This window comes from Eublepharis macularius, chromosome 17 (genome assembly GCF_028583425.1).
Source record: "Eublepharis macularius isolate TG4126 chromosome 17, MPM_Emac_v1.0, whole genome shotgun sequence".
In the NCBI taxonomy this organism is placed as follows: Eukaryota; Metazoa; Chordata; class Lepidosauria; order Squamata; family Eublepharidae; genus Eublepharis; species Eublepharis macularius.
In genome coordinates this window covers 28,437,070-28,450,728 of record NC_072806.1, presented here as the reverse complement: position 1 = coordinate 28,450,728, position 13,659 = coordinate 28,437,070, and the positions used below count along the sequence as shown (strand labels likewise).

Genomic DNA, 13,659 nt, shown 5'->3' with positions numbered 1-13,659 from the left:
GAAGAGCCGCCGCCGCCTCGCCCGAAGCGCGATCCGGATCCGGAGTGAGGCGAAGCGGCGCGGCGCTGGGAGGGCTTCGCCATGGGCAACTGCCACACGGTGGGCCCAAACGAGGCGCTGGTCGTGTCAGGTAAGCGAGGAGGGGGCGCAGGCCAGACCAGACTCCCGTCCGCTCCCTTCCCTGAAGACATAGCGGGGCAGGGCCGGCAGGCCGCCTCCCTTCTGGGCTGACTTCCTCCTGAGGGGTTGCGGGGGGAGCACGCCCTTTTCCTCAGGGAGGGTCGGCTCTTGTGCGACCGCGGACAAGGAGTGGCTAAATTATTATTTTGATCTCCCATTCCTTGTGGGCCCCAGATGGTAATAAGGATCCTGCAAACTGTTGGTTGAGCCTTCAGGGCCTATTTATAACCCCTCCCCCCTTTTTGGTCAATGAGGAGAGAATCAGGAAGGGGGGTAACAAATCAGTGCCCCCTAAAAGGTCTTTCTGTCGGGACCTGAAGTCCCTTTGAATTTTTCAGTACCAGGATTCAGAGTAGAGCCCCAGTAATAAAGCAGCGTGCCTCTGAGCATGTGCAAGGTGCTGAAGCCTCTAACAAGCAATCTTAGCCCCATAGCTGAGGTTTGGGTGGGAGGACTACCGAAGAAAGACAAGCACAGATGCAGGTTGCCTTCACCACAGTGGCAAGGAGCTGATTGGCATTCTTAAAAGCAGGCGGCCTTGGCAATTCTTATTTGTAGCTACAGCTAACTGCAGAATCTAGAAGGAAACGCTAGGGAAATGGTAGTGCTATGCCAATGCCACACCCTGTAGCCTTCTGTTTGGTAATGAGCTAGCCTTTTAGCTGTGGCTTTGCTAGAAAAGAATAAGCAGCTGCTGGGCTGCTGATCTAATACTTCCCTGCAAAAATGTGTGCTGTGAGAGGGTGATTTCTGATAGTGGGCAAGATATCTGGGCTTTGGGCTCCTATAGATTTTAACTTTTACTGTTACCATAGATGGTAACCCACTTATGGCCCTATACCTTATACTGGATCAGATCACTAGTCCATCTAGTCAAAAAGTGCCTTCCTTGATGGGCTGCAGTTCTCTGTGGTCTCTTCTATATGGCTTTTCGCAGTTTATTTATTGTCTGTGATCTTTCAGTTCAGTTTTATTATTACAATCCAAGATTAAAGTTCAGATTGGCATATATAGTAATATATAACAAGTACATTAATGACAAATCTAAGTCTGTGATCTTTTAAATGGGACCTGCCAGGGATTGGGTCTGGGATTTATCTGCATTAATGTCCTGATACCCCTCCCATTTTTCCGTCTAAAATCTCTGAGAATCAACAGCATTGACTTTTAGCATTTATATTCTGTATCAAGTGTTCTAAATGGTTTGTCTACTTTGTAAATTGGTAGACCAGAATAATTATCCTCATAGCATACATTTTATTTTATGGCTTCCCTTTCTTGCTGAGACTCAAGGCGGATTACAAAATCTAAAAACAAATCAGTTGAACAGCATAAGACATCCAGCAAACATTGCTATAGTACCAGGATTATGCAATTAGAAAACAATGCAAACAAAGGATAAGTTTATATGACATACCAGTGCAGTAAAAGCAAGATGATGATACAATAATGATAGACTACAAATCTTTTCCCTTATAAAAGCACCCTCCTGAACTATTCCATTATACTTCAGCCCTAGTCTCTTTATAAATGTGCCCTTCTGAACATTTCTGTGAGGGCTAAGAATGGCCAGACAGACCATTTTGGTTGAGTTGAGATTTGGGCTCTTCCCTGCTTCTCACTGTCCTACCCCTATTTGTATGAATAACTACTTCCCTAAAAATGTAATTTGGGGCAGGGCCTGGATAACACGTTATCTTAAACCAGTTTACTTTTCTTTCCCTTTTCCCAGGGTGGGGGGTAGCAATTTGCATGTATGTGATTTTAACTTAAAGAAGTGAAACCAAGCAACAAGCTGTATGTTTGATCCTCAGCCAGGCATGATAAAAATATAATTTAGAGGAATGTATATACCCTGCTATTGACCGGATAGACTCAGGACCCAGATCTGGTAACATCAATAAATACATTGGTTAAATAATCAATCATCGTTGATAAAAATTATTAAAACACAGTATTAAAACAAATGATTAATGCCCACTCATTTATATTGGGAAGGACAGTACTTCAAGTGATCTTTTTTAAAAAATGGAAGAACCATGCCCTAGGAATGTTCTCATAAAATTATGCGGCAGCTGCAGTATACAAAAAGGAGTGGGCCTGTGTCTTCCAGTATGTCTAAAAATCAAAATCTAATTTGTATCATTCTTGGGCAAGCTTTTATCCCATGGTAACTATTTTTACCCACATTCTTAATGTGTTTGCTGGAGAAGTAATTAAACCTGTTTTTTAAGAACATAAGAAGTACCCTGTTGCATCAGATCAGTGGTCCATTTAGTCCAGCATCCTACTTCGCACAGTGACCGGGCAGTTGATCTGTATGGCACAGAGGCCTTCCCCTGATGTTGCCTACTAGCACAGGTATTGAAAGGTTTACTGCCTCTGAATATGAAGGGTTTTTTTAGTCATTATGGCTAGTAGTCACTGATGGGGCTATCATCTGAGAATCTGCCTAATCCCCTTTTAAAGCCATCCATGCTCGTGACCATCACTATGCCCATTGGCAGTGAATTCCATAATTTAATTACTCATTATGGCAAAGACCTGAGCCAGTTGTGACTGCAGGTGCTTGATCAACATTCTTCCCTCTGCCTCTGTCTTCATTTCTGTAATCTCAGGCAGGGAGGAAGAAAGTTAATGAAGTCTGCAGGCTGTGTTCAATTTGATGGATCGTTAGTGGTGTTGCAGGCCCACCCTAGAAAAAGGAAGGAAAGAAAACATTAGTGAAGGGAAACTAGCGTACTTTCTGGTCTGCTTAGAGACTGAACTTGCAAAGCTCCTGGTACCTTAAGAGTTGCCCAAGCAGATTGCATTCCAGGGTGCTTGGAGGCCCGGGTCTAGTGAGCACAGGGCTAATGGATTCCAGATGAACCTGTGGCTCATGTGTGGAAGTCTGTGGCTTGCAGCCAGGCCTCAGTCCTGGCTCCTTAGCAGGATTTGGTTTGTTTACTCCAGTCAGTAGTACATATCTAGAACATCCATTTTATAAACATACACACGTCATTCTGCCCTTCTGCTCTATTTTCTACAGATTTCCCCTGGTGAGGCTTTTTTGGGCTGTGGAATCCAGCCCCCAAATGTAGGCATCAGACTAATTTTTCAGCTTTGAGCATTTTGTATTTTAATAATCATATTTTAAAAAATGCATACTGCCACAAAACCTAATTGCAGTTTCTCATAATATTATTCAAGCTATGGGGGTAACCCTAGTTGTCATCACAACAAAAGCCTACCCTCTAACAAGGGCCTAACTTCTTCCCAATAATTTCATTATTGCTCTATAAAGCTCCATTTTGTTGGATATTGAATCCAGCACATAAAACAGCTGCTTAAGAAATGAATTCCTCATGGTGTAACATTTAGTTTACATACAAACAAGCAATGACAAGAACATGCCTGTGCATTTTTATGTCCTACAAAAATACATACTCTGATGTGAAATGATAAATAGATTTCATACATCCACTAAGGAGTGCTGAGGAGATGCTAAACAAAATAATTGCTGAAAATACTATTCACCTCAATGAAATTTATAGACACCATGGTTTTGCCAAATCCTACTAATAGGAATGACTAGGAACTCCAAAGAACTTTAATGTAGCATGTTATTGGCATTGTCTGAAGATATATAGAAACTGCACCTTGGGAAAGAATGCTTTGTTCTAAACTAGGAGGAACAAATCCCTCCCTTTTAAACACTCTACACTGGCAATTTCCTTATAGCTCAGGTCTCTGCAGTACATGGAGGTAGTTGCATTGCCCAGCATGGATTATTTATAAATCAAGATGCCTTAAACCACTGATTTAAATCATCAGGTAAAAGGGACATCATTCCTGGAGAAGCTTGCATATAATTGGTTACTACTCCAATTATAATGTATCAATTTACAACTAAATGGAGCCTCTCTAATAATGAGGAGGGCTTTCACCTCTGTGCCCTGTTTGTTTGCCCACCAGGGTAATTGATTGGCCTCTGTGTGAAATAGGATACTGGACTAGATGGACTACTGCTAAACTGTTCTTAATACAAAGAATACAATATGCAGTACTTAGCATATTGACGTGTATTTGCAATGCCTGATCTCAAAAGCTGCATTTTTGTCCCTGGTTCCATCGACAAGCAGACTTCAACTTACGGTGTTTGATGGAAGATTTTGTTTGAAGAGGCCCAGTGTCAAGTTTAATATGTTTGTGTTACAATTCAGTAGAAAAAAGCAAGAGTCCAGTAGCACCTATAAGACTAACAAAATTTGTGGTAGGGTATGACCTTTCATGAGCCACAGCTCACTTCTGCATCTGAAGTATCTGTGGCTCACAAAAGCTTATACCCTACCACAAATTCTTTTAGTCTTATAGATATTACAATTCAGTGTTATTTTAAAACAAGCTATTTTTAAGACACACACTACAATTAACACTTTTAAAAAATAATTCATTTTATATTCATAAATCTAATCTTTCAGTTATTTTTTTAAAAAACATTGAATTTAGTCTTGCAGGTATAGCACAGAAATCTAAAAAAGGTTTTCATATGTATGGTTGGCATCAACAGAGGAAATGGCCTCTGGTGCCATTTTCCACATGATGAATTTAATTTGATTAAGGTCCAGTGGTTAATGTCCTCTGACTCTGCCCATAGTGAAACCAGATCCTTGCTGTAGCTGGTCAGTGGTCTTTCAGATGATTAGTAGGACTGTTCATTTCAGAACAGTCTGCATAACCTGAACCCTTCCCTCCAGCCCTGCTTAGCTGCCCAGCAGAGACTGAGTACATTTCTAGCTTGAGCTACCTGCCTCAGTAGTAAACAGAGGGGGTTGTGCTGGCCTGTTCTGTATTGATGCCAAAACAAGCAATCTGCTCTTACTTTGCTGATCTGTTTCCGCATACATCTTTGCCAGGCCCTTGGATGGCTGTTTTGCCAACGTCGGCTAGCACTGACAGCAGCATGCAAGCAGCCACCTTCCATAAAACACTGCTTGCTTGCTTGCTTGTTTGTTTTATGTCATTTATATTCCGCCTTTCTCACTGAGACTCAAGGTGGATTACATAGTGTGAGATTAGTACAATCAGTGGCAAGGACAAGGGCAGGCATTTCCATACACTGTCAAGAACATTTCCATAAACAATGTCATGGGGTAAAAGAATATAAGTTTACAGATATAGTATTAGCAAGGATCCAGTATGAGGTTGAGGAATTGCTGAAAGAGAACATAATCAGTTCTAGGACTTACATTGAACAACATAAAGCACAGGTAGTATATAGGAGTACATATTTAAAGCAACAGATAATATGTAAGGCAACATAATGGTGAAATCTATGGTTTCTACCTCATTAGCGAAACATCTGGGATCACTTTCCTACAATACCGCCCTCTTAGCTGAGAAAAAGGCCTTTTTGAATAATTTAGTTTTGCATTGTTTGTGGAAAGCCAGGAAGGTGGGGGCTCTCCTGACTTCCTCAGGCCGGCCATTCCATTGGGTAGGGGCCAGCACAGAGAAAGCCCGTGTATGGGCGGCTGTTGATTTAGCCCATTTATAGGCTGGCACCTGCAAGAGACCCTGTTCAGATGAGCGAAGCTGCTGTGGAGGGACATAGGGAGAGAGGCGGTCCCATAGGTATGCCGTGAAGGGCTTTGTATGTAATAACCAATACCTTGAACTGAGCTCGGTAACTGATAGGTAGCCAGTGGAGTGACTGTAGGATGGGAGTGATGTTCAAGCTCCTGCTCGCTTCTGATAATAGTCAAGCCGCAGCATTTTGCACCAATTGGAGCCTCCTAGTTAACATAGATGGGAGACCAATGTATAATGCATCACAATAGTCAAGTTTTGATGTTACCGTAGCATGGATCCAGGTGGCCAGGTCAGCCATGTCGAGATAAGAAGCCATTTTCCAGGCTAGTAACACTGTGGATGTTACTAGTGTGTTCAACTGTTGCAGTTGGGCTTCTCCCCTAATCCTAACTGTCATGTGAAACAGTTGTGTTGCTGGAATGCGGCAGCCTGTTGTGGTGGAGAGAGTTGTGTAATGGTCCTTCAGAGACATTGTTTTTCTCAACAGTTGCTATCATTATTTCAATAATTGGAGGAATCCTTTGCCAAGAGTCACAAGCAGGGAAGGGCAGCCTTTTCCCTGCATATGCTTTTTTCTTTGGCCATGCTTTTGTAACTTTGAATTAGATTGGAAGGGTCTGCTGGGCAGATCACACTCTGTTTCCTCTTCTTTGATTGCAAGACTTAAGGTACTTTAGGAAAGTGGATATATAAGTGGATATATATATATATAAAAAAAAACCTCAGATAAGAACAGGGTTAGGATTAGAATTACCTTGCTAACTGGAGGTCTGTCCAGTCCATTTCCAGTTGTGGTGAGCCAAATGCCTCTAGTAGCTCTTAAGCAGAGCAGCCTACTTTTGACTGTCTTTAGATGTTTTCCCCCATGCTCAGTTACTAGGAGTTCAACTAATAAGGTAAAGGTAGTCCCCTGTGCAAGCACCGAGTCATTACTGACCCAGGGGGGGACGTCACATCACGATGTTTTCTTGGCAGACTTTTTACGGGGTGGTTTGCCATTGCCTTTCCCAGTCATGTACACTTTACCCCCAGGAAACTGGGTACTCATTTTACCTACCTCGGAAGAATGGAAGGCTGAATCAGTTTTTAGCCGGCTTCTGCCAGGATTGAACTCAGGTTGTGTGCAGAGCTTGGGCTGCAGTAATGCAGTTTACCACTCTGTGCTACAGTGCTCCTGGTTCAACTAATAAACACTAGTATAAGTATTTTGTGTTCTGTTTGGGAAATATTTTAAGCTTAACATAAGTGACACATTTAATTTTACTTCCAAAATTACACACACACACACATCAGAATAAACTAAATAATTTTTCCTTTAACCACCCCCCCCCCCCACCCCAAAAACTTCGTGCTCGAGGCCAGGGGCCTACTGTGTGCGCTCTAGTGGAGTCTATATACTGGAGGTCTTCTCTTTCTCCAAGCATATCTATAGGGAGCATGTAGAAAACAGCAGAGAGATGGCATCAGCAGACCTGACTATCCTCCTTTTCTCTTTGAGCAACCACAGCTGAATTTTCAGTCGACCCACCATCTTTTTGTCTTATGGGGTTTCCTGATTTGTGTTTGTTTGTGTCACTTTTCATGCGTAAGCTCGATTTTCTTTGGAGGCAAAACTCTGTGCGGCTGGCCTGCATTTGGCAACAGAGCTCCTGTTTCTGGGAAGAGGCTGCAGCTGTTTAGTGAATTAGCAGTCCTCGGAGTTGTAAAGAGGTAGGGTGAGTATTAAAGGAGCAGTAGAACTGAGCTTGCAGGCATGTTGTGTAGTTTCTGGCTGATCCCTAAGGATCAGTGTTCGTGTCTGTATTCTTGATCCTTCAGTCCCTGGAAGTTACTGCAGTGAAGCAGTGGGCACTTTTGAATCATCTTGTTACCATGGCAGGGTATAGCAGCTTCAGGTGTGTGATTCCCATGAGTCAGCTCCACAAGTACTATCGGACTGAATCTTTGCAGAAGCTGATATGTTTCCCATCTTCTCTGATACCCTCCCTGTCCACAGAAGCTATAAACAGCTCTGCAAGTTTGGAACCTCCAGTAGGAATTCAACAGTTAGCAAGCGCTGCTAGTTTATTTTGCTCTGAAATGCTGCATCCTAGTTATACTCTGGGAAGGATTGAAAATAAAAAGGCCAATAATGTAATGACCCCATGTAGCTGTACAGTGTAGCTTCATTTGGAATATGGCAACTGGAACTGTACACAGTATCTCAAAAAAAAAAAGATACCACAATGCTGGAAAAAGTGCAGAAGAGGGCAGCCAAGCTGATTAAAAGCTGGAGCACTTTTCCTATGAGGAAAGGATGAAGAGTCAGGTATCACTAATGGGGAGACATGATAGAGGTTTATAAAATTGTACACGGGGCAGAGAAAGTGGATGTAGAAAACTTCTTCTCCCTCTCCCAAAATACTAGAACTTGGAGGTATTCAGTGAAGTTGATGGGCAATAGATTCAAGACAGACAAAAGGGAAGTGCTTCTCTATTCAGTTAATAAATTGTGGAATTCACTGCCAGAGAATCTAGCTACTATGGATGGCTTTCAAAGGGGATTGGACAGAGTCCTGGGGGAAAGATCAATCAATGGTTACCAGCTGTAGTGACTAAAGGAAACCTCCATATTCAGAGGCAGTAAACCTTTCGATACCTGTGCTAGGAAACAACATGAGAAGAAGGCCTCTATACCCTGTTTGTTGGCCATTGTGTGTGAAACAGGATGCTGGTCTAGGTGGACCAGTGGTCTGATCCAGCATGGCACCTCATGTTCTTTGAAGCAGTCTGCTTAGGGTAGTATGCCACAATTGTTGCATGTTTCTGTTGGGAGTTACAGACATGGATTGCACACACAAACATGGAGCTGGCCGAACTACCTGACTCTCAAAAGTGTCTCTGAATGGCACTGCTCCAAATCAGTTCGTCACCGGAGATCTCTTGCTCCCTCGTAGCTGAGGGGAAAGCCTCAGATATACAGTACCAACAGGAAGCTGCCTTAGAGCTGGAAGTTAAGTGTGATGGTCACCATACAGTTTTAAGCCAGCAGCCCTCCTTTATCCTGTCTGAAAATGGGAGATAACCCATCCAAGCTGAGCAATTTGTAAACAATGTAACATTGAGCCATTTCCCGTCCTCAGTGTGGCAGTCCCCAGTGCAGCTCCTGCAGACAACCCCATTTGAGTTCTCAGAAGGCCAGGGGGGAAGGTTCATTTTACTTCCTGTCAGCTTTAACCAGTAAAGTGCTGAATTCATCCTGTTTGTGTGTCACAGCCATGGTATCTTTATTTCTCTGGGCTTGGCAGCTTCTCCATATTGCCATGCAGGGGACAAACCCCCTCCCCTTTCTTGGAAAGCTGAAATCAAACAGCATCTCTTTCCATTAAAACAAAGAGATAATCTTCCACTTCCTCCCCTAAGGCAACCATTTTGTGGTGGCACCCACTGTACTTTCTCAAAATTCCAAACATGTTCATGGGCTTAGCAAATTTGGGTTACCCTTCTCTAATATCATGTGTCAGTGTACCTTGAGTCTGGTAGCACCAAAGTTATGTGACTGTAACTTAATTGAGCATGCTACCACTATGGCAGGGAATCTTGCCAGCAGCCTGTTAATAGCTAATGCCCAATTTGATGTGTATTCTATTCTTCTGGGATTTTGTATTGGCGCACAGATTCTTTTATAGTGAGAATCAATTTTGTGACTCAGAAGGCAACAAATTAAGGGCAATTGGAGTGTGGCTGCATAGACGTGTGTTGTAATGTCTTGCAAATCTCCTGTCTCCTCTTGTGACCAGCAAAAGCTGACACCATCACAAAATAAGCTAATAATATACATAATTTTAGTTACGGAGTTTGGATTATCTTGGTCCAGAACTTTATTTGATTTTTTTAAGGCAAAGTCAATTATGCTAGCTTTGGTCCTTGCAAAGGAATTTTACATGTACATTTTTGAAATATACATCCTGAAAGTACATCCTAGAGAACCTTCAGTTTGTGTTGTGTTTATACATTTTTTTGGTAGTATATCCTGAAACAGTGCCTAGAGAGCCCTCACTTTCATTGTGCTTCCTTCTGCTAATCTGCTAGTGTGATTTGCAGAGATCTTTTTAGAACTCATCACAGGCTGCTGTTAGATAATTTTCTGCTATATTTTAGCCATTACTGTGTTCCTCCTTGATAAGTATTATGAAGGCAAGAAGAGCCATGCTAGGTCCCAGGTTGATCTCATTCCTGTGGGAATGTGCATGGTTTGTCAGGAGCTACTTCCTTCTGCACCCACTATCAGTTACTTGAACATTATCGTCTGACAGTCCTTATGCTTCCGAATTGGTCAGCCCAAACCCAGACTAATGAGTAAGGAGGGAGTTCTTTAATGCAGTGTTTAGCTAGTGTAACGTAAATGCTGTGCACTCTTACTTGAGAGTGCACATGAATCCCAGTCCTATGGGATTCAGTGAGACTTTATTCTGAGTTAACTTGCCTGTGATTGCATAATGAGTTTTCATCCCCGGTTCAAAATTCTGTAAGGCAAGTTGCCATTTCTCTCTGTGGGGAGAATAATACTTGGCAAAGTGCTTTGAACAGTGGAATGCAGAACCTAAAAGCTGAGCATTATTATGAATGGCTCCATGGAAAATCCCAGGTTCATTTCTTGGCATCGCCAAATTTTTGTTTTTGAGCAGGACCTCAAATGAAAGGCCTTCTTTCTCTGAGAGACCTTGGACTGCCACTTCTAGTCAGAGGATACAGTACTGGGCTACAAAGACTTGGTCTGACTTGGCAGTTTAAATGAATGTTTGTTTTTCTGGTTTATCCATATGGTATTGTTTTTCCATCCCACAACCTGCAACGTTTATTTATTGCATCATGTAGAAGAACACACAGGACAGAAAAGGGGGGGTCTTTGCTACATTTTGCCCTCCCTGCTCTTAAAATCTTGTTTTTCTGTTGGGGAGAGTGAGGAAGCTGGAGAACTGAACTCAGGAGCTATCATACCAGCTGCCTCTATTTGCTCCACAGGTGGATGCTGTGGCTCTGACCGTAAGCAGTATGTCGACGGAGGCTGGGCTTGGGCCTGGTGGTGTATTTCCGACACACAGAGGTAAGAAGGGAAGCCCTTTGATGTGCATGTGATCTCATCTTTGGGTGGCTAAGATGTTGCTCTGATTCTGATCCGGCTGCCAGAAATGCTACTAGTGCTGCAGAGACAAGGATGTCAAAGTCAGTGCCCTACCTCCATCAGTCATCAGGGGAATGAAATAGAGACGCCCTCTCCCCCTTTCTCCATCAACTCACACTGATGCAGTAGCATTCTTTTTAGGGTTTCAAATTAGAGGTTAACATATGTACAGTGTGAACTAGTTTGAGAGCTGCCTTAACTCTCTCTTCCCTTTCTCCCCATAAAGAGAATCCTAGGAACTGTAATTTCATATGTGTTTTAACTTTGTAGCTTAGCTATATCAAAAGGCAGGGGTGGGGAGACCTGAGCTGGGTCCTACAAGAAATGAATTAGAGTCCTGTGGGTCCACAGACCAAACTATGGAGGAAGTTGCCTGCTGCATCTCTGCATGTATCACTGATCGGGCTTTACCTCCTTTGGATCAACCTCTGCTGGGATGTTTAGATTGCTCAGTCCCTTCCAGAGCAAATAATTCCGGTCTTCAGAAGAGGCTGCCTGCAAATTGGACACATGTATAGAACAGTGATTCATGCAGAAATGCAGAGAATGGGAGGTGGACTTTCCTTTCTTATTCAGAAGGAAAGCTCTTTTTGAAATAAAGAGAGGTGTGTGCCTTCTGTTTTAATTCTAAAGGCAAGTATCCCTCTGTTATTGGAGGTATGGGAGACAATGTACTAGGAAATAACACACGTGATTCTTTAACTCGTTATTTTTACCCACAATCCGACAGGAGAGCAGCCCTGCTCTCTGATTAGCCATTATGGGGGCAGCATGCTTTGTGACCAGCAAATGATGCTGAGAGGAGAATAGTTGTGGGACAGCAATGATCATAGGCATAGCAGCCTTCTGCATCTGGGTTGCTCAGATTCCTAGAGGTGGAATAAATTCCTCTGTCATCCTTTCAGTCCCCACTTCTTTCTTCTTCTGCCATAACAGACTGTTGCTTGCTATGTGTCTTCTCCTTTGCATCCTTTGACTAACTCATTTGCGTGATGGTGCTGCTGCTGTTGCTATCCTAAAGCCCAGTGTGTAACTACAGGGTTCCTGTGTGATTCACAGCATGTCATGACCCCCCTGTGGGAGGTACCTCCACCTCCTGATGCACTAACAAGGAAAGGAGAAAGACGAGACTCTCTGGGTTTGCAGCAGGAGAAGTGGAGAACAGAGGCCGGTGCCTCTCCCTGGCCTCCTTGTGGAGGGGCGGGTTGAAGGCTTCTCCCCCAGTTGCCACACTGCTGCCTGTGATGTGTGCCACTTGCTCTGCCAGCTCTGGAACTGTAGAAGAGAGGAGGTAGTTGAATGGGTGCTTGGCTAACTGGATCAGTTTGGCTAGTCGGGTCTTTAGCAATGGAACTGCCACCAGACTTCCTCTAGTATGGAAATTACAATATTTATGCATGCTCCACATTCCAGGTCTGTGCTATGAGCCCTTCACTTTTCCAGCTGTCTTTCGTGCACCCCAAGCTCTGGCCATGTATGGGTGAGCCTAACACCCTCTTATGGCAGTCAAAGGGGACAGAAGAAAAAGTGTGAGTTGCTGACTCCCCCCCCCCCCAGCTTTTTTACCAAAGTGTATAAAGATGAAAAGTATCAACATCATTGGGTACCCCCCCAAGTCCTAATTAGTTTACTGGTGGTTGCAGAAACACCCCCACCTCCCCCCAGTTTTACAGAATGTTGTGAGGCTGGGATTGAAACTTAACTTAGGGTCACCTAGTGAGTCTGTGACAGGCAAGATTTGAACTGGGGATTTCATACACTCAGCTGCTATGTTACACCAGCTGCCAGCTCTATAAATTCCTTTACAACCCATTAGAACTGAAAACATCCCTGTGAAGTGGTTGTCCTCATTTTACAAATAAGGAGCTTGGAGTAAGTCTTTTTTGGGTGGGCATGCTTTCCTGTTTGCATGCATTGGCCCTGGTTGCATGGGAAAGGGGTTTTGCTGGTGGGGGAGCGGTCTCTGCTATTAGCATTTATTTTGGCAGGGAGCTCACAGAAGGAATTCTAGTGTTCCAGTATGAGCTGTTTAATTTGAAGTGAATGTAGAAGTAGAGTTTACAAACAGGGGGAAAACAGTTGGTAAATTCTGTGAAAATAGAAGCAGGGTTGGTTTGACAAGGCCAGATGTGCAAGGAGGCTGGGTTGATGCATTCCATGCTTCCATGGGCTTGCCCTTGAAGACACAGGATTCAGCATCCTCAGGGTCCCTGTGCAATTTTCAAGCACAGATTTGTGCAGCAATGAAGTGTGCGAATTTGCAGCAGGCAGTTCTTGGGGAAGTCAGAAGTAGGGGGCGTGGCTTTGCTGACTGGGGCTTCCGGAAGGCGTCTACTCTGCCATTCTGACAATTGGCGTTCAAGGAGTCTTATATACAAATGTTAAAAAACAAGACCAGGATAAAATAGAAAAACAGACTAAAAATGAAATTTAAAAAAACAAGTAAGCCAGATACAGACACAATGGCAAGTATGATAGCAGCTAAAAATGGTATAATAGTTTGCATATTACATTCCATCAAGATCTTGGGGAATCCAGATAAGTTTAACCTAGTACAGAAAGCGTCATTGAGTTGGCACCTAGGGAACATGTTTGGGCAAGGAATGCCAAAAGTAGCATTCTGTCCCTGGTGTCCGTCCAGAGCAGAGCAGATTCGTATGTGACAGTACAGTTCTGGTTAGAAGCCCTGGGTTGATGTTCTTCTTTCAAACCCATCATGCATCACTTGGACCCCAGAGTGG

General features: G+C 43.4%; 1 protein-coding gene across 3 annotated transcripts in view; it reads left to right on the top strand.

Annotated features, from left to right (window-relative positions):
• The window catches only part of FLOT2 (flotillin 2), a 32,619-nt gene continuing 18,960 nt past the window's right edge, over positions 1-13,659 (top strand). For 2 of the 3 annotated variants that reach the window (XM_055002077.1, XM_055002078.1), the window contains exons 1-2: positions 1-130; positions 10,759-10,840. In XM_055002077.1, the coding sequence (XP_054858052.1) occupies positions 82-130; positions 10,759-10,840 (131 nt within the window). In that variant the 5' untranslated portion in view covers positions 1-81. Of the gene's footprint in view, positions 131-10,758; positions 10,841-13,659 lie in introns of those variants that run through there. The other variant, XM_055002079.1, reaches the window with a different exon arrangement.